This window comes from Salvia hispanica, chromosome 3 (assembly GCF_023119035.1).
Source record: "Salvia hispanica cultivar TCC Black 2014 chromosome 3, UniMelb_Shisp_WGS_1.0, whole genome shotgun sequence".
NCBI lineage: Eukaryota > Viridiplantae > Streptophyta > Magnoliopsida > Lamiales > Lamiaceae > Salvia > Salvia hispanica.
In genome coordinates this window covers 15,910,990-15,934,508 of record NC_062967.1, presented here as the reverse complement: position 1 = coordinate 15,934,508, position 23,519 = coordinate 15,910,990, and the positions used below count along the sequence as shown (strand labels likewise).

Here is a 23,519-nt window from a genome sequence, read left to right as displayed (position 1 = left end):
TAGTAATTGAAGTATTTAAATTGAATAATATAATGGTGGGACCCTTGAGCATGCTTTTACAGAAGAATATGAATGTGGGTGTTGTGCTTTTGCAGAAGAGCAGAGAGTAAAAAATGAATAAATGTGACTTCGGACCTACATCTATGCTTTTTGGAAAGAGCATGAGCGTGGATGCTTTTAAGACAAGTGGATCCTAGTTCTTTTCACATTTTACTTAATCAAATATAAAAGTATTCAAAACGGCAAAGGATATGAATTTTCTCCATTGATCTCAACAAAGAGATATGTTATTGAAATTCTATTGGATGGAATGTCAAAAATTAATTACTTGGGTTACATGAAAGGAACTAAGACTAAGGTTACAAGTTCAACTATTTTTATAATCATCTAAGCTCAAGAATATAAGGTCAATATTGGATTTTATTTCTTCAAGCCCATTTTCTTGTTTGTCCTGGAAGCCCAATAGCCTTCACAAGGCCATTTTCTCTCAAACATTTTTCACAACCCCCATCCGAGAGAACTAGAGAGTATGCTTTCTCCTTGTTTAATCGAAGTATTTTTGTTTTGGGCTACTAGATTAATTATTAAGGATCGGGCCAGAATAATTCATGTTGGGGCTGGAGTTTCAAATTTGGGCCAACAGATTTAAATGGGAAAGGATTTAAGGATGGGCGATTAAATTATTTTGTTTGGGCCAATTAATTGGTTCGCGGATTAACTAATTAATTTCTCGGATCTTATTAACTCAAAGGAGTTCGAGAATATTTTAACGAAGATTACAATGGACGTGAGAGCATGCATTATTTTTAAAGCTGATGTAACATGTTACTATATTCTTTCAAAAATGATGATTTTTGCATGCTAATGTAAGACCAGAATGGAAAATCGAGTTGAGGAAGTAAGCAAATGAGGTGGGCTTTTTAAAAATAATACTATATCATTGTGGGCTTTCTTTTCAAATAAGGACTATGCCTTAAGTATGTTTTAACGTGAGAACTGATGTCGAGTATGTATGTCATGCCATGTTTAATGTTTTGATGGAGCCAATCTGAAATGGTTTTGTCATATATGTTTAATCGAATTCGAATTCCAGTAAGGTCGCAAACCTTACTCAAACTAGTGTACACCTATGGTAGATTAGGCGCTATCTTTCAAGTTGACTGATCTAGTGACTTGGAATATGGCTATATTCTCTCTCATGTATGTTCATAAGAAATGTGGCCTCTCCTAAGCAATGTGTCAAGGGAAATGATAGGATGATGATGAATGTTGATGGATGATGGACTGTTCAACCATGTTTTACTATGTAATGTTTTAGTGACAAACTTTTTTTTATAAAAATATATTTTTAAGTATAATAAGTACTCAGCCCTACATATGGTTTTAAAAATGTGAAGGTTGAGCGGTGATAGATGTGGTGAGTGTTTAGCAAGGTCAATGAACATGTAAGTCTAGTTGAGTTTTCTGAATGTATCATGTATTCATACATGACATTATTCCATGTCTATAATGCTTTTGATGAGAATCTAATTCTTTTGAATTGTTTACTACTGAGATTTTATTTCGTTGAGTTGGGAGATGATACTATGATTTTCTTTCAAGCTATTCCTAATTTTTCAAGTTATGATCAAGTGAGTGATGTTCTCATTTCTTCCTCGCTTATTCAATCCTTCTCTAATCACGATCAATCGAGCTTTTAATCTTTAGAAAATGCGACCATGACAGGTTTAAAGTGTAACTGTACGTTTGGAATAAAACCAAGTTCAATAATTTAACTTATATGATCATCTCCCACACAATACACTAATATTCCAATAATTTAACTACACACAGAATTGATACTGTTTCATTGTAACCTTCTACAATTTCTGCTAAGCACTGCTCTGTTTCTTGAAACGTGTATTGAATAATGGAAAGTTTAGGTTAAATGAGACATTAATAAATTTGAAAATGCGCTTGCACTTTAATGTAATATTAGCCTATAAAATTTTATACGAATAGATGAATTAGGCGTATTCGTTTGGTAATGAAGTCATTGCGTAAAATTCAAATTCATACTACTACTCCTTTTTTTTCCAGAATAATTCGTTTACAACTTTATTATTAATAAGGAAAGCTAGACAAAATGGGTGGAAGTAAATTATTAGTCTTCAGCCGGAGACGGGCCTTCCCCGGGAGGTCCCTCGTCCCCATCTGAAGAATCTTCTGGTGGTCCCTCATCACCACTAGAAGGTCCCTCTGCGCCATCCGAAGGACTTTCTGGTGGTCCCTCATCACCACCTGGAGGTCCCTCGCCGCCACTAGGAGGACCTTCCGGTGGTCTCTTATCACCACCAGGAGGTCCACCTCCAGCAACGGGTCCCTCATCACCACCTGGAGGCCCCTTGTTGCCACCCGGAGAACCTTTTGGTGGTCCCTCACCACCAGGAGGGCCTTTGCCACCGGGAGTGCTGCCTCCTCCACCGCCGCTTCCGCCACCTCCGCTATTACAATCCTTGCTGCAAACGCATTTAAAGAATTTGCAACGTCCACTAACGAAACCTTCAGTCTCACAAACAGTTCCACAATTGTTACTGCTAAAGCAAACACCTCTGAATGTTGTGCTCCGCCCTTCACACAGTGCTGCTTCGCTCAGCATTCCCATCATTTCCTCTGCATTTCATAATATCATATAATAATCAACAAATGTGACTCACTCAAAAACTAAGTTAAAATAATTTTTGGAGACATACAAACAATAACCTAAGGAATTATTATGATAGAATGATTAAAACACAAGATTAAGTGATTGAAAGATAAGATGGTCAAAACAAAGTTAAAATAATCATTTCATTAAATTAAAAAGTGGATTAATTAGCTTGTAAACGCCCTCTACAACACTTACGTAAGACCAAGAGATGGAGAATCAGAAGCTGGAATTTTCTGAGACTAACACCCATATTGGAAGTGAAGTTTCAAACCGTAATATCAAAATGAACAATTTGGAGGAATCTTTATAGTGAAAGAAATGTTCATATGCTACATGCTTTCTCCCTATCAAGTTAATTGCATTCATATTATTTTCCCATGAGTTCTATTTTATGATATAATTCTCCCTTTCACAAAAGTGCAAATCTTAGTAGTACTTTCTCCGTCCCGCAATAGGAGTCCTATTTGGTTATGACACGAGTTTTAAAAAATATAAAGAAAAATTAGTGAAATATCAGTCTCACTTGTATATATTAGTTTTATAATAAAATGTGAGTATAATAAGTTGGTGGAATGAGAAGCCTACTCACCATTTATGGTAAAAATGAAATAGAACTTTTATTGTGGGATTGACTAAAATGACAAAATATGATTCTTATTGTTGGACAGAGGGAGTAATAATTTTTGGATACATATTTTCCCGGTAAATGCACATATTGAACATAATATAGTTTTCCCCCAAACTTTATTTATTCAAACTACACCAACTCTAGTTTACATTTTTTTCTAAATCGGTGTATTTGTTTCGCTTTTTATGGACAAACTCTTTTAGTAGTAATTAATTACAAATTTACAATGGACTATGCCCTATATATAAAATGAGATATTATAGACTAAGATATTTATAATTTTTTGTTTCTCAAATCATATTCAGCACTCAGCAGTTCCTTACATTTCTTTTATGTAGGAGTACTAATTTGTTTTGTTTATTTTTCATCAGGTCCTTGTACATTAATTTCTTTTAGATTAATTTTGTCTCCCAAGTCCCAAGTCCTTGTTAGATATAATTAACATATTTAAATTAATTTACATTTACGTTCTTTTTCTCCCATTTTCATAATAAATTAAGTGCTTGTTTGCAATGGCTGTATAGTGATATAAGTACTGTCTATTATTCGGTCCACACAAACTGACATATTTTTGAAAACGGAAACAACAGCCACCCTCTACTTATGGTATGAATTCAGATTCCTAGTTTGATGGGATTGAATATAACTGGCTTAGTGAAATAAATCTACTCTCTCACATGTTTAGCAATTTCTAATTTATGTTATTATTTAATTCTATATCATATTTGTGTGTTTTATATTTATGTATATATTGTATATTTTGAAATATATGGTTATGTACGGAGTACTAAATTTTGAGATCCAATTAAATAAAAATCATATCATTAAGAGAAAATGATTCAATAAATATAAATCAATACACATACTCAAGTTTCAAATAAAGTGTTGGATATTCAATAATTTTAGAGAAAATCCACATTTTATGAAAAATTAGAAAATATAAAAATTCGGAATATTTTTTGAAAGGTCTCAAAGTTCAGGGGTAAAAACATAATATGATCTACAAAGTTTGTTTATTGATGGCATTATTTAGATGCGAGGCATCATATTATAATATCCCTTTAAAGATGCCCATCTAATTAGTTATTTGGTTTACGATGTCCACCAATCATATTTCTATAAATATAAATTGAGCTTAATCGCCCTGTCACCCATGACAAAGATCACTGAAGCCAAACCACCATTTATTACTCCATATATTCAGTACAGTCATTAAACATCTTACAAGACATAAAGTCTTGATTCCATCTCAAAAATTCCTCAAGCAAGGCAGTGAGAAAACATGTAAATTTTTGTGTCATGGACTCATGGTAAACATGATTCATAACTTTCAAATTATATCTTTAGTTAACAACTTAGATTCTCAAGCCATCAATAGCTAGCAAGGTTTCTTGAACCCCATGCTCTCCCCACTTGTGTAATCATTCCACACTTCAACAGCTCCAAAACCGGTGATCAAAACAGTACTCAAGGCCATCACCACACCTACCGCGAACACTATCAGAGACGCCCTCCCATGCTTCATGACCGCCCTTCGTGCTATGGTCAGCCCAACAAGGGAGGCGATGAAACAAATCGCAGCATAGCCGAGGGCGCCATCAACATGCTCCATGCCTAACAACAGGTATTGCATTGCCGACATGATCGAGGAGAAGAACACCATGAAGGAACATGTAGCCGCGGTTGCCTAATGAAACACAATAATATGCATACACGTTAATGTCTCATCTTCATGTTTATAATTGAAATTTATAGTAATTAATTCAAACTTACTTGAGGCTCAATTCCTATTTGGAGAAGAAGTGGACTTATAAGCATACCACCTCCTATACCGAAGACTCCTCCTAGAACCCCGGCTAATAGGGCCATCAATGGGAAAAAGAGCTTCCTAGACGACGAACATCTCCTTCCGACTCCATTTTCCTAATGTTACAACCCAAGGTGAGATCCATAAAGTGATATGCATTTTTAGTTAATTGAAATTTTATGCACCTCTTGTGTTTCTGCAGTAATTTTTGCATTCTTTCCAAAATGAAGAATCCATGTGGTGAAGATAAGAGCAAGTGGGATTTGAATAGAAGAGATTAGCCAATACCCCTTTCCACATGACTCAATATTGATGATACCCTACAAGCATTGAAACTTAAATTAGAATTACAATCTAACTTAATTTGCACTTGTACAAAGTATATATAATTATTTTTTTTATTGGATTGTATAGAATGGTTACTTTATGCTCTTTCTTCTTTTGTCACACATACATATCCGTATCTCTCTTTAAGAATATGCCCATGTGATATATGAATATTTTTTCTATCTTTTAATGATATGAAATGCCCTTAAGATTCTGTGGTCAAGCAACTTGAAAGTAACCCATCACTTGATGAATCACCATGCATGCAACTTGGTATCATGTTTTTACTAGAATATTTTATCCTCTATTACGATTAATAATATCATGTGATGTATATTCATGATGCAAGAGTATATTATATAGTAACATTATTCATGCAATCTTTTACTTGTGTCATTTAGTGAGTGAAGGCATATAAAAGTATTACTTTAAACTAGTTGCAATAGACGAGACAAATAGTAAACTGTAGTTCTTGTATAATGCTTTTTTAATCTAAGTTTATGATGACTTAGATAAGGACATCAAATGGATGATATTTCTTAAATATAATCACTGCCACCCACTATAGAACAAAATATTTTACAAAAGAATTAAGACATCTAACTGATATACTATAATATCAAAATATCCATGTATAGTCAGCCGACATTACCAAGTGCAGGTGGATTTTATCCAAAGAAAAACATTATCTGTTAGATCAACAATTGTAACTAAAATAATGTGTAACTACAATATGTCTATATCCATTGAAACCATAAAGTTCGTGGCAAATTAAGTCAATTTATGGAGGAAATATCCGACGCCCTTTAATATAGTGCTATTTATTAACAAAAGGTGATATGTATGCTGGAGAGCATTATCTTATAATATTTCATCAACTTTCAATGATTGTCCATTTATGATTGTTATCTACCTTGAGAGCAAAAACAATACTTAATCTACAACAAGTAGGTATCTCTCATCTCTTTTATATTTATAGCTATTTTTAACTAGTTATATTTGAATGATGTGTCCATTTATGATTAGTATCTACCTTGAGGGCAAAACAATACTTTAAGCAAAGAAAAATAAATAAATAGAATAACTATTCCCTCCGTACACCATTAAATGTCTTACATATCTTTTTTCATCCGTCCACTATTAAATATCACATTTCACATTTATACTCCCTATATTTCATAAGCGGATCCTACATTTTACTAATTCATTTATGTACCACCCCCTTTTGTTCCGCCTCATATCCGACGAGATCAATTGTTAGAAGAATGTTGGCCGAGAATTGTTGGGGAAGAAACCCATCTTCATCTAATTATCTCTCTGATCTCCTAGTATTATTTTAATATATATGGACTAAAATTTGGCCACATGGTATACAAATGTCATACCATTGTTTCGACATCAAATTCAAGAAAATGTTAGTTAAATATATATGTCCTTATCCAATAAGCATATTTTTGTTACTATAAAGTAGTAATTGATTAATGAAAATTATTGATATAATTTATGTACATTTCTATTATTTGGCATATTTCTATAAACACATATAGCATCTCATTTTATTGTTTTAAACGTACTTTTGGAATGTTATAATTTCACTCATATTTTATTATAAAATTAATATATAAAAATAAGACTCGCATTCCACTAACTTTTCTTATTCATATTCTTTTATAAAATCAAACAATTTCTTAAAACCTGCGCCGGTCAAATATGAGACATATAATCATGGACGGAGGGAGTATCTTTTATTTTCATTATTATATTTATAGCTATTTTTAACTTAGATATTGGTCTTAAAATCGTAAACATTGGGTAAATTCTAGTATTTTCCATAAACTTTGAAAATAACATAAACTTTAATAATGGTTCAAATTTCTTAACACGACCCAAATATAAAATTTTCATGATATTTGGATCCTACGTAACTTGCCGTGAAGTCTATTTAGCTTAGTATATGGATTACACATGAAACAACATTATTTCGACGCTCTAATTCTTGAATTTGACATTGAATAATATATGCATAATAAGAAAAACATGTGACTTAGATTTTTCAAATTTGAAGAATGACTAACCGTCAATCTTCAAAGTTCGTTGAAAATATGAGAATTCACCCAAAGTTTATATGACCCATATCTCTTTTAACTATATGAAAATGATTATTTCAATACTAAGTAAACTCTAACTGTGTACTTATATATGTACATGTGGATAGTAGCATGACATTTATGATGTGCCAAACTAAAAGCGACAAAACTCGTGACAAGGACCGCAAACATGCAACTACAACTAATGTAAATGAGTCATTCAAACACATTAATCAATTAAAGTAAATCAAAGAAAAAATCTTACTTGTCCACTGCTGTTTCCTCGAAGCAAATACAACACAAAGAAGGAAAACCAGATGAGAATGAGCATCCCAACTTTCCCCCACGGAATCCCAACCAGGTGAGAATCACCACCACTCTCCTCCTCTCTCAGCAGCAACGCCACTTTCCGATCCCCGCCCTCCTCCTCATCCTCCTCGCTCCTCCTCCTCGACTCCACGCTCCAGAACGAGACCCCGGCCGCGCACGTTTTAAACGTGCAGAAGGCGAGGAAGACGGCGAAGGAGGCGGTGATGAGCCACTCGGGGAGGACGACGTTGAGGATGACGCCGGCGCTGACACCGAGCAGCATGCAGGGCTCGGAGAGAAGGGCGATGTCGTAGTCGATGAGGGGGGGGCGGCGGGAGAGGAGGTGGCAGCCCACGTTGGCGAGGGAGCCGCCGCTGACCATGAAGGCGGAGAAGCTGGAGGCCGTCTTGAGGTCCACCCCGGCGGCGATGGTGAGGATGGGGATGAAGAGGCCGCCGCCGCCGATGCCGCCGGCGCTGGAGACGGCGGCGGCGAGGAACGAGAGGGTGGCGGCGAGGAGGGATTGGGAGGAGGGTTTGAAATTGAATTGGAGCCATGATTTGGTTGAATTGAGGGTTTGGTGGAATTGGAAGGAGATGGGGAATATTTGGGGAGGTTTTGGTTTTGGTTTTGCATGGGAAGTATCGAAAGTGGTGGTGAAGATGATGAGGAGGAGGAGGAGGAAAACGAGTGTTGGGAATTTGTGATTCATTGTTGTGTTTTGATTTTTTTCCTTCTTCTATGGATAGATATGTTGTGGGCTTGTGAGTTGTGACTATTGATAAAGGGTTTCACTCAGTGTGTCAGAGTTGATTAGGAGTTTTAATATTGTGTCACAATTTCGTTTGCTTGTGTTATAAAAAATGAAGTTGCTTTTTGTTTTAATTGAGATGATATGTTTATACTTTTGTCCCCTGAGAACATGACTCTTCATACTACACTCATATATAAACAACACTGAAGTAGGAGCTTTTATCCATTCACAATAAAAATAAAGTGTTAGTTGAACTATCACGATCCCACTAAATATGAAATACTTTGTTTTCCAACATGTAATTTTACATAGTGCTATTTTATGAATTAAGTGAAAAGAGATTAAAATAAAAAAGAAAAAAATAGATATGGTGCTATTTTTAATTTTAGGAATCGTGTCATTTTTATCTGAACAATTCAAAAAAGAAAAATATTTCATTTTTAATGGGACAAAGAGAGTATTAAATTTTCAAATGCATGATTTGATAGTCATGTCCATTGTAATTAAATGTCTTATTTCATTTTTATTATTTTTAGGTGAAATGAATATTATATTCTACTCCCTTCGTCCCATTCAGGATGGACACATTCTTGAATTGGCATAGAATTTTAGGAATTGTTGTTAAGTAGTTGAATATTTCAATGAGGAGATGAGATTATCATATAAAAAAAGGAAAAGATTATCATATTGAATGAAACAGAGGGAGTACTAATTAATGATTATGTAGATATTGTATTAAAAATTTAATATAAAAAATAAATTTTATGTTATATTAACTTATATTAATTCATAAAAGATAGGAGTACTACTTAAGTGTGATATTTAATCTCGAGAGAAGTATCAAATTTGACCACTTAAACATTGAATACTTTTTTTAAGAAAAAAAAAGGTTAGCACACTTTGTCTGAAATTTTCGGCGCCTGAGGGGCATCCACGGTAGAAGACAAAAAATCCGGCTTAAAAGCATACCCCATTTTCTTTTGCCACGTCAATATTTTAAATTTCAGGCTCAATATCTGCAATGACGCCCAAAATTCATCCCAAAATTCGCCACAACTTATTTAACTATTTTTATTTGATATAAAAATTATTTTATTATCAATATTTTATAAAAAAGTATCAATTCAATATTAACAAGCTACTAATTGGGTTGACAATTTTTGGAGAAAACTAGGCAGTACTTAGCAATTAATTTTGGGAAGACAATTTTATGAGAAAATTAGCCATTAATTTTGGAAAGACAGTTCTTTATAGAAAATTAGCCAAAAAATCTTAATATACGTATATTAATTAGCCATTAATTATCAATGTTCTCAAAGTCTTCTTTCTCTCCCTCATATCTCCTTTTCACCTTCTTCCTCCCAACACTTTGAAGAAAGAATCGTGAAGATGGAAAATTCCAACATCTTCTTTCTCTCTCTCATCTCTCCTATTCATCTTCTTCATCCTCACTTCATCTACTCTCCTTGTTTTGTAAATTGAAAAAAAAAAAAATTATTTCCAGCGGCAGTTTCGGCGGCGAAACCTGCCACAATAGCGCCCCCGCCGCCCACCTCGCCCAACCCTCTGCAATAGTGGATTTCTACCTATTTATGAATAGTAGTTTGATTATTTTACAGTTTTAATTATTATTAATGCATTTTGATTACTAACGTAAAATCCACTATCTGTAGATAATTAGAAAACTTTAAGAACTCAGAAGAAAATATAAATTAATTAAAAAATTAAATACAAGGAAATCAAGTTATTTTGACACAGTCGAAGTTTTTGGTGTTTTCAACACAATAAGACTGGAGATAAAGTAAATATGTCATTAATAAATCAACATATTCAATTGCCATTGTAAAAATAAAAAAATAGCCACTAACATAAAAGGATAGCTAATATTTTGAAATTAATTCACAAGAAGTTTGTAATGATAAATTGTAAGCAAAAATAGCCAATTCAAAAGAAAAAAAAAATAGCTTCGTGATTGAGAATTTTTTGTTAAGGAGTTTTGTCTGTAAGTTCCTAAATTTTAATCAAATTTTGAGTTTACATATTAGTTTTAAAGTTCGGTAAATTATCAAGCTATGATTTATTTTAATTTTGTAATAAATCAAGATTATCGAACACAACGTCACATTGCATGCATCGTAACATAGTCGCATTACTAAATTAAATAATTTCACTCACTGTGCCCTCTTCCATCTTGTTTCTTATTTTTTTCTCCCCCGGACTCAATCTTTTTTCTAATATAAACCCTATTTCAACAAATAAAATTATCTAATGTGGATTACTTATACTATGTCTTCTTAGTTAACATGTCAGCACTAAAAATATTGATTGATTGCAAAATCAGAACAATATGATAATTTGGTTGCAAAATCAGAAGACATCAATAATTCAGTAAATAATTCACTAAAATATAGGAGTATAAAACTGTTACGATGAAAGAATTTACAATCAAATTACCCTTTTATTAATAAAATGTCAAAGTGTCTATTTTTATTTTCATCATAACAAAATGATTTACTTGAACATGTGCCTACTAATAATACATAAGAATTGACCCCACAAACTTCAAACAAACCAAAGCAAACCAAATACAAACCACAATTCAAAATCCTATGGAGAAAGGTAACATGAACATTAATTAAACAAGTCCTAGCTAGTTAAAGTAAACCGGACATCTGGTATGCACATTGATCGGCAAGAGCGAACCGTCCGGTCTAACCCGAACCGGACAATTCGCGTGCATCCTATGTCGCTTGCTATCCCAACTCGAGATCTTGAACCGGATCACCGACGTCACCTCAACCCGGAAAACCACCTCCCCTCTAGCCCGGTCCGCCGCAATCTGGTCCCACTGCTGCCCCGTCGCCGTTACACTGCCGGCGACCACCTTACTATTCTTGGGCTCTTGGTAGAACGCCCCCAGCACCGTCCCGCCGCCCAGCCGCTGGTCGTCCTGGTAGAAAACCGCCACCTCCACCGAGTCATAGTAGATGCCGATGTTCTGGTTCGAGTTGCGGGCGGTGACGCTGTAGGAGACGGAGGAGCTCGCGGCGGAGAAGGCCTCGATGAAGAAGCGGGGGCGGTGGGGGCGGAGGCTGAGCCAGAGGATGAAGGAGATGATGCCGATCAGGAAGAGGAGGCCTAGCACGATGGCGCATATGAGCTTCGAGACGCGGGTGGTGAGGCTTTCTTTGACGCGGTGGGCGTAGTAGCGGGCCGTGTGGTGGCGTTTCATGGGCCGGTCGTCGGACGGGGGTTGGGTCGGGATTCGAGCGTCGGTCCACATTTTTTGAGAGGTGGGAATGAAGTGAAGGGATGTGGTGGGATTTGTATTGGGATAAAGGGGATTTTTGAGGGAATGTTTGTGTTGATTGGTTTTGAATGTGGAAAGAAAGGAATCTAGGGATTTTTTTTGTTGTTGGTTTGATCACTTTGATGTGTTTGATGAGATGAATGGAAGGTTGCTTGGGAGGTAAGGTTGAAGTTGCATGTGACACTACTTAAAAATGAAATGGTTTGAGGTGGAGATTGGAGAAGGTATATGATTCCTATGAGTTGTAATATGATAAAGCATGCATGGTTTATAGTAGTACTAAAATAAGAATGGTGGTTTTTAATTTCTCACTTTTTAGCCTTGAATTGTCATGGAAGATCTACTTTAGCTTTTAACGTGGTTGTATTAGATCATAATTTATTGAATTGGCTAAATGGGCTTTTGAAATTTATTATCTTGGATGGTGTTCTCACGTTGTTGGACTAATGAGATTTTACTGTATGATTAACCGAACCACAACAAAACAAGAACTCAATTTTCCTTAGCATAATTTGTGATCCTACAAAGATTTGCCCAAAAACTGTTGTTCTATTGAGATGCTACACAGATTTGCTCAAAACTGTTTGTTCTAGGAATTGTGATCACTTCCCCCCAAACGGGAATTATGATCACCAAATAAATTCAAACTCAAAAAATTCAATTTTAAATAGTTGGGCCCATTTTAATAAACTAAAGAGCTTAATTTTTATAGAGGGCCCAAAGGTAACAACAAAACTGGAAGGCCCAGATTCTAAATCATAGCCCAATATTACTTCATGCCTAATAGGCTAATAGTACCCCTCTCAATTCCCCCTAATAATAGTACATTCCAATTGTGTTATGGAAACAAATTTTAATCGGTCAGTCTTATAAATTATTACCGAAATATGAAGCATGTACAAGAATAGTAATTATTAAAATTTGATTTATTTTAAGGGGAGCCTCTCTCCACCCGAGAAATATTGCGTTGAGCAGAATGACATTATAATAAGAAGTAACCCAATACATTCTTCAATAACATATATAGATCTAAAATCTAGTTTCCGAGGCAAAGAATAGCTGTATTATTATCTTACAAAATTTGTTAAATACGATCTACTAGCAATATCCAACAACCTGCATTAAATTTCTACACTGTTACAAACATTTTGAGAAACTACCACCACCTAACAACTTGTCCTACGTATATGATACTATCATTTCTAAAAACTGACATCCTCAGATGCAAACATCTCTTTCCAACATTGATCGACAAGTATATATATATATTACTAATATATATAGATGAAAAAGAATAATCTAATTATACCAAAAACTCAATTGGCCGGTGGAGCCTAATTAATGAGTTTGTAGAAGAAACCTTGTGAGTCCAATTTTATGGCCAAAAATCTTGACATCTTCTTGGACTTGTTTCCTGTACTCTCCAAAGCTAAAGCTTCTATAAACACCACTCTCTATAACGGTGTCGTATGATGGACAGAAGAAGTATGCCGTTGAGAACCTTTCATGTAGAGGGTTTGCCACAACCCTATGCTCCACACTCTTATACACATTATTACTCCATGCCTGCACCCATTTCATTTTTATATCATTGAAAATTGAATATACATAGTACTGATAAAATGCAAACTATGATCGGGATTGTGTGAAAATATCAACAGATGACAAAATAGTATCAACAGAAAATATCAACACCGTTGACACTATATTGACATTTTCAATTGTTTTTATTTTGTCATCTGTTAACATTTTCTATCGGTCTAGATACAGAGTTGTGATCAGTTGATAACTATTTTAAAATGAGAACTTGAGAGCCAATCAGTTCGCTAATTCATTAATGTAAGTTGGAATCACGAAATATATCAGCGGTTGCTGACTTTCAATATCACAAAACTCTACTGATGTCAAGTGATATTAGTGAATTAGCGAACCGATGGTTCTCGATTCTCATTTTAATAGCGGTTTTAGAGGAATGGGACCTTAAATATACCTGAAATAAATCCCCAATGTTGATAACAAGGGCTTGGGGATTGGGTTTGACAGCAAACCAGCTGCCATCTTTGACAAGCTGGAGGCCACCGATTTGGTCTTGGTGTAGGACAGTGATGAAGTCACTGTCTGTGTGTGGCATGATTCCAAACATCTCTGGGAAAATAGGGCAAGCTGGGTATCTGTTCAACCGAAGGTAGCATGTGCTTGCCACACATTTCTCTTTGAAGAATTCTGATTTCTGCCCCAGCTCTGATGCCAATATGTCCACCAATTTCTGAGATAATTCAGACACCATCGTCGCATATTGCTCCATTATTGAGCTGAAATTGTACGAACTAATTAAATTATTTCATCCACAGACATAGCATGCATGCACGGACGACACGTTGCAAACACTTTTCAGTAATAAGTCTATTGCAACTACAGTCACAAAATGAAGTTTAATTGAGTTTGTCTTAATCCAAAAGGAGCATATTTGTTATAATTGAATTTCTCTATAATTATAGAAATAAACTAGATGATTGAAAGTAAAGAAATTGTCAATTTCAAAAGAATTTTGGAGATGTCAGATCAATCAGTCGATTAGATTGGCCGCGTGCTCATCCAAAAGAGCCTTATTTATCACATTTTGTGAATCTAGTCATTCTCAATCCATTTCCCCCATATCTTAATCCAAACTCTCCAAATTGTCTATTCATAAGAGCAGCGCCGTTGAAACACAAAATATCTAAAAAAACAAAAACTCCTCCCCCTGGTCCACTTAATTATCTCCAAAAATTACACGTTATCACAAAATTGAGTGATTTGACTTATTAATCTTTAACATCACATGACTAGTTAAAAAATACATTGCCGAATAAATGATGTTCAAATTATGGTGAATCTCATAGTTTTTTTAAAAATAAATTATGAATTAGTATAAATTTTGCGAATTTTTGCAATTAACCACCTATCACATTTACGGCAAAATATACGATAATAAGACCGTTGTTTTAATCACGTCACTCACCTCATAAACATTTATCATCATAAAGAGGAAGTTAGCATCCTAATGCAGTCATAATATTTTAACGTGTTTAAAACTTGCTATCAGATAATATTTCACAGAAAATGAGACAGATGAAACAATTGCGAAAATTGTAAACTTCATGATTTTTTTTTTAAATATGAGACGGACTAGAATTTGATCAAGAAAATAAAAATAAATTACCTGAGGTTGTTGTGGACATCACGTGAGCCAAGTACGTCGCTCAACGACACATGAAATGCCTCCGACCACGACAGCTGCCTGAGGCACGTCGCCAACGGCGTCCCCCACCGGTAACTCCCGGCTGAGAAGTTCGAATCCTTGTTGGCCGCCTTGTCGGAAAACGGCTTCGCGAAAAGCTTCACTTGCTCCTCCCTCATCTTCTCCAACACCTCTCTACAAATCCCATGATTTATCACTTGGAAAAAACCCCATTCCTTTGAAGCTAAAGCGATCTTCTTCATGCATGCCCGCCTCGAAAACTCGCCGAGATTCAGCTCATTCAAGTCGATCATCGGCAGCTCGCATTCCGCCACCGCCGAGACCTCCGGCGCCGCCGTCACGTCATCGAATAGCCTCTTGTATGTCGCCTCGAATGGTGGATCGGGCGAGTCTTCCATTCTCACCGCCTGAAAAAGGAAATTATTACTCACTCAGTCCATCATTTAAAGAGTCATTTTGACTCGGCACAGATTTTAAGAAATGGTCTGACTTTATGAAGAAAAGTAAATAGAGAAAGTGAGCAGAATTTATATTTAATTGTGAGTATAAAAAGTTAGTGGAATGTGGGGAGTGAATACTAAAAGTGCAATAAAGTGAATAGTTCTATAAATTATAGACAATCCAAAGTGACAAAAAATAGTTCTTTAAATGATGGATAGAGTGAGTATTATTAATTTATTGGAGAAACAGGAAAAAATATTGTCTTAAAGTTAATGTTGTCACGCCACCGAGAATTTAGATTGACGAAAATGACAAGAAGAGAGGAGATAGAAACACTAAATTTTTCTTGGGAAAAAAAGGAAAACTACAATTTACCAAACTTTCTTGTTTTGTCATCGAAGAAAACGTTGCAATAGTATTTCCATTTGCACGCCATTGATGAGTTTGAATATCCTGTCCTTTACTATGGGTGGTGATGGGGTATAAGAGATGTCACGTTTTGAATAATATTTGTGATGTAAAACTCGAAGCTTCCGATAAATAAATAATTCTCTATAATATTCCTTTACAGCAGGACCCCATCACTCTATGCAACTTAGTTTCACAACATACCAATGTAAAAAGAATAATGGTGAGTAAACAAAAAGATATGATGAAAAGTGCATATATATTTGGCTTGAGGGGTTTTAATTAATTAACATTGACTAATTAGACTTGATTTATTTGAATTGGGATCATGGGCTCCATCGAGAATAATGTATATTCGGACATAGACATGTATGAATTAATATATGATTATATGACAATCTTTGACTATGTTATGTTCTTGTCCCCCACATTAAGCCTAATTTGGGTTTAATTTGTACTCGAAAGAGATAAAGGGAAAGAACAAAAATACAGAGTGCACATGTAACATGTCTACTACACTAGAGAGAAAGAAAGAAAAAACAATATTTAGTGGTATGCTTCTTGCAATTTTGCAATTTCTACGACACCACATGTTTCTAGTTATAGACACCACGTTTATGCTCGTGATTTAAATAAATAAACACTTTTTTTTATATATTGAGAAGATAGTTTGCTTACTTGGTTCATATGGTTCGAGTCATTCTCCGAGGCCACCATTTTGCTGCATTTTAAGCATCAAATTGAATGAATTATTTCGATTGCATGCAATATTTGACATATTAAGGTGACATGCATGATTAATTAAGAAACTATATATGCATGGTGGTTGAATTGAAGATTAATTAAACAATGGAGAAACTTACCTTTCTTGGATTTGGGAGGGGAATTGAGACGTGTGGTGGTCAAATCTGGATTTTTGGAAGCAAAATTGTAAAGAGATGAAGAAGAGAGGTTGAAAAGGAATATGATGCGTGTGAAATTGGTGTCCAGGATGATTGGAGTAGATAGATATTTATAGAGGGGAAAAGGGGGCCTTCAATAATTATCAGTGTTGAATTTTTATTTTTTTTTCTTTAATTTTCAACTTGGGAGAGAGAGAAGAGTGAAATGGGAGTCTATGTTGAAAGAGATGAACACGCGGCTTACATTGCAATCACTTATCTGAAATTGGATGCTCTATTTCAAATTGATAGTACCTTATCGATGTATATATTAAAAATTAGCCTTTAATAGTTATATTATATATTGGATTATGAGTTCAATTTTTATCATATCACTTAAAGGCCATATGGATGTCACTTTATGATTTCCACTTTTCCAAATAGTACTATGTTTTAAACATTATCCAATGTATTGTTTCATGTTATGGACTAAAAAAAATCCTAACAAATTACGCCAAAAAAAGTCAAAGATTCGGAATGACTTGATATTCGTACGGGCTTGCAAAACATCAAGAAGAATAAAAGTTATCACTATGCCATGGTGTATGAGGGAATTTGGTCATTTGACATCATTTAAGGAGTGATATCATTTTCGGGGCATATTTTATTATAAGGTCAGTCGTCTTAACATTGGAGTACGATAGGTTTTGTGTTGTATATATATAGAAAATGGTCAATTAGCTGAACGTGTTCATTATCCTATAGTAACGTAATAATTAATAATAAATATAATGACAAATGGAAGCATAATTGTGGGGTAAATGTTGATAGATAATTCAATAATAAGACCTTAATTGTGACATGAGTTTACAAAGTGACGTGAGAATCTAACTCAATATTAATCTTATCCCCGCCTAGAATCTATATTGCATTAGCATTTCTATATCATTATTACATGACAAATAATCTAAGGAAATGATGTGATAGATATATGCATATTGTAAACGAGAAAATATATCAAAAAATTATTTTCAATAGAAAATATATCTGTAGTTGGTTGAGATATAGACAGCATTAATCTAGAACTAGTCTAGATTAGGATGAACCCGAAAACCAATTATGTAAATTTCATTGGAAAAATTAGTCAATACTAATTAAAATTGGTATTAGATATATATGGTGATTGAGAAAAAGAGATGCATATCACAAACATAGTCGAATAATTTATTGATTTGCACTTGAGAAAATACTATATATAGATGTTATCAAGAGGTATTGATTTGCGAGTAGTTCAACTGTCCCATATTATTGCAGGGAAAAAAATGTCCATTGTACATATTAAAATTTATTTATTTCAAAAACAAGAAAATAACCAGACATTTATCCTCAATCTTGTTAAAATATAGAATACCTAAACTAAATGAATGAGCATATATATATAAATTGATCAATTATATGATGAAACATTCAAAACGAATCTACAAATAATAAAATGTAAACAATGATTGGAGTGCAAAACTAGATATATCTTTAGTCATGTCACATATAAAAGTCCTAGTACACAAATAAATAATTTGGTCATAACTAGAGGAGAAAGGAAAAGGCAAAGATTGTTAGGTGTAGATTGCACCAAGTCTACCACAATATCCCCACTTTCCACATTCATTTGGCCATCCTCGTTCCAAGTCTTGCCCTCCTCACTCTCATTCTCCCATTGAAACTTTTCCATGTTCATGAACCCACATATTCAATATACATTGCTCCAAGATATAGATTTTCACCAATATCAAAATTAAGAATTGGCTAGTAACGAGAGAACTGAAACCACAGACGGTGTAACGAGAGAACTGAAACCACTGTATAAGTCTGATGGGTCATTATTAGACTCTAAAAACAGTGCACATGAGATGATAAAAAAATAAAGAGTGGGCCCAACTGTAATAACGGCAAAGGAGCAATGGCCATGTCGGCATTCCCCTACGTGGATAGCTACACCAATAAACCCACTCTCTTTCACATGCGTTAGTCCCATTCCCACGTCGAGAGTATTTAAGGGACTCCATGTGCTTTGCCCACAACGAAAACGACATTTCCCATTCCATCTACTCTTTATTTACCAACAGAAAATATTTTCCCATTTCTTTTAATTCCTCATTTTTACTTTTATACTACTAGTGATGAATTTAATTAGGTATGACTTAATTAGGAGGCTACACGCTTCTCACACGGTATATTCTCAACAATAATCATAATTTGTGCAATCAATATTCGTGCTTCAATGATATGGGTTGATGACTAGATTGGGGCGACAGTTAGTCGGCAACCGAGTTTATGGACTAGTCAGGGCGACAGTTAAGTCGGCAACTTAGTTTTGTGGATATATATATAACTCACTTAGATATTATTTACATGTGACATCAACATGGGGAGTTGTCTTTAGGGATGTGGATCAGTGGATGTAATGATATGGGTACAAACAAATAAAAGTTGACGGCATAACACAATATAAAAAAACCGAAAATTGGAATTGCAAAATTGACATTATAAATAAACTACTAATAAACTAAAACTATAAAACAGTAAATGTGCCGAGTCGAGAAATATCTCTTTCCGCAAGATGAGATATCCCAGTAGTGCTCTTGGTTCAGGCGTGTTGTTTGCAAAGATGAAACGGCTTTATCTCGTTCGTATCAGCATCGTCGTAGTCTGCACAAGCTTTAACGAATTTGAAGAGACGAGGACAAAGCTTTGACAATGAAGGATGCATAAAACTTTTTTGTACGTTGTGTTACGCAAAAAAGTGTGGTGTGTTGATGTAGAGGGGATGACTAGCCTATTTATAGGTCAGACCTACTGCAGTAAATCCTGGTGGAGTCTATGTTAGATTAATGTTATCATTCGTGTAGATAAAATGTTGTTAGAGTTATTGGTTTGAATGGTCAGCCTATTCATGTTGGATCATTAAGGCGAGTGTAACTGCATGGAGTTATGTACCATCGGTCCATTGGTTTCAACTGGCATTTGGTCAGGCACAATTCCAACAGTAGATTGGGACGACCTATATACTTGGTTCTCTGCGTTAGCTCATTCGATTACAGCTATTTTATATAATTATATTTTGGCTGATCAAACTAGAGTTTTTCAGCTCTAATAGTGCACAATAGATTTTCGGGCCATCCCATCGATCTAATTAATTTATGAAAAGAAAGTATCGTGTGTGGTTTTTTTTACTATATTCTTGGAAGAAAAAACAAGGTATGTTTCATCAATCAACACACTTGACCTCATATTTATAATTAAAGTAATGAAGTTTGACAAACAAAGTAATAAACAAATCTTCGGTTAATCAGGTAAATCCATTCAATTTTTGGATTGGCCCCATCAAGCTCGGGCTGTTTTAGATTTGCCCTATCAAGTTGGACTCTTTTCGAGCTATAGATTTAATTTTAAGCTCGATCTAGTTCTCATTTTCCAATTACAATTACAATTACAATTACAATTACAATTACAATTACAATTACAATTACAATTACAATTACAATTACCAAAAAAAAACAGGTTAATTATAAATTTAAAGGCCGTCATAGTGGACTCGAACCCTATAGACTTGCAATATAATTGTAATATCAGAGATATTTTTATTAAACTTGATACGCATTGAAATACATACTCTGCATTACACATTAAATACATCTCGACAAAATATTATTCTAGAATATCATTGAACAGAAAGATACTGGAGTACCTTTTAGCAACAAATAATATATTGATGTACTAACCAATTGATCTCTACTAACCATACCCATCAATTTTTACATCTTGGTGACAAACTACAGATTTTATATAAATTGAACTGGATGCAATAATGTACAACAAGCAGCACAAATTCTTGAAAGATTTAAGTACTAGCAGAAGTGCATTCAAGTCAACATGAGAATATCCAAACATTAGTATAACATCGACTGATCTCATGACAAGAAGCAGAAGATAACAACAAATTGGGGTCTTCGGGTTAACCTGGCTACAAATACATCAAACATTACTCTGCTTGTAGAGCTTGGTGTCGAGCACTTGTTTTCCGCACATCGCACACACTCCTACATTACCAAACGAAGAACAAATTCAAACTCCTTGCATGCAATTCTTTGATCAAAATTTAGTTAACACATCATTGAACAAATGGAAGAAACTGCTATACCTTTACTGTAAGCGCATGTGTGGCAGTACTTGCCATTCTGATGAACTTGCTGCTTGCATATGGTACACTTTGACTGTCCATAAGGCGCCCATCTGCAAGCAACCAATTTCACGTAACTCAAGGGGAGTGGACAAAAAATACACACTAAAATTACCAAGACATGTCATTTGAAGAACGACTTTCCTCCACAGAACAATATCAACAAGGATAAACTACTTTAGAATCAAACAAGCAGACAGATGTATGTAATATCCCAAATTGATAGGTCATGGAAACATTTATCGGTGGAAACTTGATGTTGTAATTAGTATGATTCGTGTATCAAAATATTTTTCATCTTAAACAAAATGTCTCAGGGAAAATAACACTGGATGTAATAACAGTGTGCAGTGATGGTTACAGAGGCAGAAAATTTCACAAGCATGCATTCATACACACACACACCCAACTTTGGTGCACTGAACAGGTAGAAGTTAAGGAGGCAGCAGGAGTGGGGACTGGGGAGATGCCATGAAGGCTGGGAAGTAGTTACAAAACGTTAATTGAGCAGTCGGCAATGGTTACAAAACGTTACTTGAGTAGTGGACATGTAACTTGGAGGTTTGAAGAGCTAGAAATATTATTCTGAGTATACGGCCAGTGTTAGCCGAGGCTTTTCTTGTAGGAAAGACTAAAGAGGGCTTCACTTGTTGGAGATAGTTTTGTTTTCGATTTACTTTCTTATTCTTATCCTAATTGTTTTCAGCCAAGTTATCATGGCGGAAGTGCCAGAGCTTTACGTTCTACTTATGCCGAGAATATACGGTCCAAGCGCCTTCCGCTCCTTATCATGTGTTGACTACTTAGGATTGATAATATACATGATTAAGCATTTCTATCTTAAGCCTAAACACCCCTATAATTTGAATACAAGTAGAACAGGTTTTTATTAGCAGCAATATTTAATCAGTTATATTAACTTACTGTAGTACAAAAGTACAACCATGCAAAGTGATCTCAAAATTCAAACATCCTCAATCGAGAACGTGGAAGCAAAGTGATTTCAAACATCCCGATCCGGAAATTCTCAGAGTTCAGCAAGCAATGTAAACAGAGCAAAGAAATCAATAAACTAAACCTACAAACAAAGTTGCAAATTGAACAAGCATTCTAATCCAGTTTGAATACATAAATTATTCACAATACAGGAAATCAGATCAAACTCTGTTACCAAAGTAAGCTGTGCACAGATTGAGTCAACTCAAAGCTCAGAAGCAATTTTTCCACTACCTCCATTTAAAAAACGAGGGCAATTTTCGATCTATCGATTAATTTCGCATATCAATTCAATAAGGTTGACTTAATGAACTTGCGTATTTAAGGAAAGAGCTTGGAGAAAGGGATACCTATTTTTCTTAGAGAGGAGCTTGTTCTCATTGATCTTACGGCCACCGCCTTCGGTGGTGTTGTGGGCCCCGTCCTTCCATTTATCCGGCACGATCACCTTCCCTAGCTTCTTCTCGCCTGCATATAGATACATACATACACGTAAAAATCCCCAATTCGGAGAAAACCCTAACCAAATTTCATATTTTCAAAACGATTGCAATTGTAGCAAAAATTAGGGTGGAGAAGAAACTCACACTTGTCGCAGACCATAGCGCGGTTGAATCGTTTTCAGATGGAATCAACCAAAATTGAATTCGGGTTTCTTTTCGGAAACGAAGAGAGGAATAAGTTTATGACCAATTAACCGATATAACATTCACTAGTTTATAAAGTTGAGCGATATCAACATGCGATTACTATAAAAAAAAAAAACGAGTTTTTTATTTTTGACCTTTTTTAGGATACTATTTCTATAATTGTTTGGGTGTCTGATTTGTGATTAATATTTCTATTAGTTATTGTATTTCATTTAAGTTTCTATTGTCATATTTAAATTTACTTATTTTATTTTATTTTATTTTCTCAAAGTGCATCAGACATTATAAACTTAATTCTTCTCTAATAAATCTAATTATTTTAGAAATTTCAATTTATTGTATAATTTACATATTTATAAGGGACCACTGATTATTTCATAATAGTGGTATTATACTATTAAACGTAAATAATACTCCCTCTATCCACCATTATTTAGTCACCGGTTTCTTTTTAGTCGGTCCACCAATACTTGTCACAATTACTTTTTAATCCTTTCATCCACAACAAGCAAGATGGTTTAATTTTTGCCCTCATTCTAAAAAGATGATACTATAAATAATTAAATTAGAGAGAATATAAAGTAAGAGACAAAATAATATAAGGAAGATTCTTTTCTACATTATTATCTTACTTATATTACATTCTCTTTACTTTTAGTACTTATTTTATACTCCATTTGTTTCTAAAAATAGAAACTCCTCTCTTTTTGGGTCATTTCATAAAAATAGGAATACTCTATTTTAGGAAAGTTCT

General features: G+C 34.6%; 5 protein-coding genes across 6 annotated transcripts; all 5 read right to left on the bottom strand.

Annotated features, from left to right (window-relative positions):
* Nucleotides 1-2,143: 2,143 nt before the first annotated feature.
* LOC125209431 (S-antigen protein-like) lies at nt 2,144-2,644 on the bottom strand. The gene has a single exon (XM_048109029.1). The coding sequence runs from the start codon at nt 2,642-2,644 to the stop codon at nt 2,144-2,146; it is 501 nt and encodes a 166-aa protein (XP_047964986.1).
* A 1,840-nt stretch (nt 2,645-4,484) lies between these two features.
* On the bottom strand, nt 4,485-8,648 carry LOC125215239 (sulfite exporter TauE/SafE family protein 2-like). Of its 2 annotated transcripts, XM_048116601.1 has the most exons (4): nt 7,804-8,646; nt 5,310-5,444; nt 5,091-5,240; nt 4,485-5,004 (listed from the first exon to the last, which is right to left on the bottom strand). In XM_048116601.1, exons 1-4 carry the CDS (start codon nt 8,557-8,559, stop codon nt 4,696-4,698), a joined length of 1,350 nt encoding a protein of 449 aa, XP_047972558.1. In that variant the 5' UTR covers nt 8,560-8,646; the 3' UTR covers nt 4,485-4,695. The 2 variants fall into 2 exon arrangements, with proteins under 2 accessions (XP_047972558.1, XP_047972559.1); XM_048116602.1 differs by lacking the exon at nt 5,310-5,444 and having other exon boundaries at nt 7,804-8,648.
* Nucleotides 8,649-11,039: 2,391 nt separating this feature from the next.
* On the bottom strand, nt 11,040-11,973 carry LOC125216184 (NDR1/HIN1-like protein 26). Its single transcript, XM_048117838.1, has one exon. The coding sequence runs from the start codon at nt 11,882-11,884 to the stop codon at nt 11,252-11,254; it is 633 nt and encodes a 210-aa protein (XP_047973795.1). The 5' UTR covers nt 11,885-11,973; the 3' UTR covers nt 11,040-11,251.
* Nucleotides 11,974-12,899: 926 nt separating this feature from the next.
* LOC125212571 (gibberellin 2-beta-dioxygenase 8-like) lies at nt 12,900-17,000 on the bottom strand. Its single transcript, XM_048112776.1, has 5 exons — nt 16,865-17,000; nt 16,680-16,722; nt 15,114-15,559; nt 13,902-14,223; nt 12,900-13,477 (listed from the first exon to the last, which is right to left on the bottom strand). Exons 2-5 carry the CDS (start codon nt 16,716-16,718, stop codon nt 13,250-13,252), a joined length of 1,035 nt encoding a protein of 344 aa, XP_047968733.1. The 5' UTR covers nt 16,719-16,722; nt 16,865-17,000; the 3' UTR covers nt 12,900-13,249.
* Nucleotides 17,001-20,705: 3,705 nt separating this feature from the next.
* On the bottom strand, nt 20,706-22,840 carry LOC125212103 (cysteine-rich PDZ-binding protein-like). Its single transcript, XM_048112158.1, has 4 exons — nt 22,703-22,840; nt 22,466-22,583; nt 21,081-21,172; nt 20,706-20,979 (listed from the first exon to the last, which is right to left on the bottom strand). The coding sequence occupies exons 1-4, from the start codon at nt 22,716-22,718 to the stop codon at nt 20,915-20,917; spliced, it is 291 nt and encodes a 96-aa protein (XP_047968115.1). The 5' UTR covers nt 22,719-22,840; the 3' UTR covers nt 20,706-20,914.
* Between the last annotated feature and the right edge of the window lie 679 nt (nt 22,841-23,519).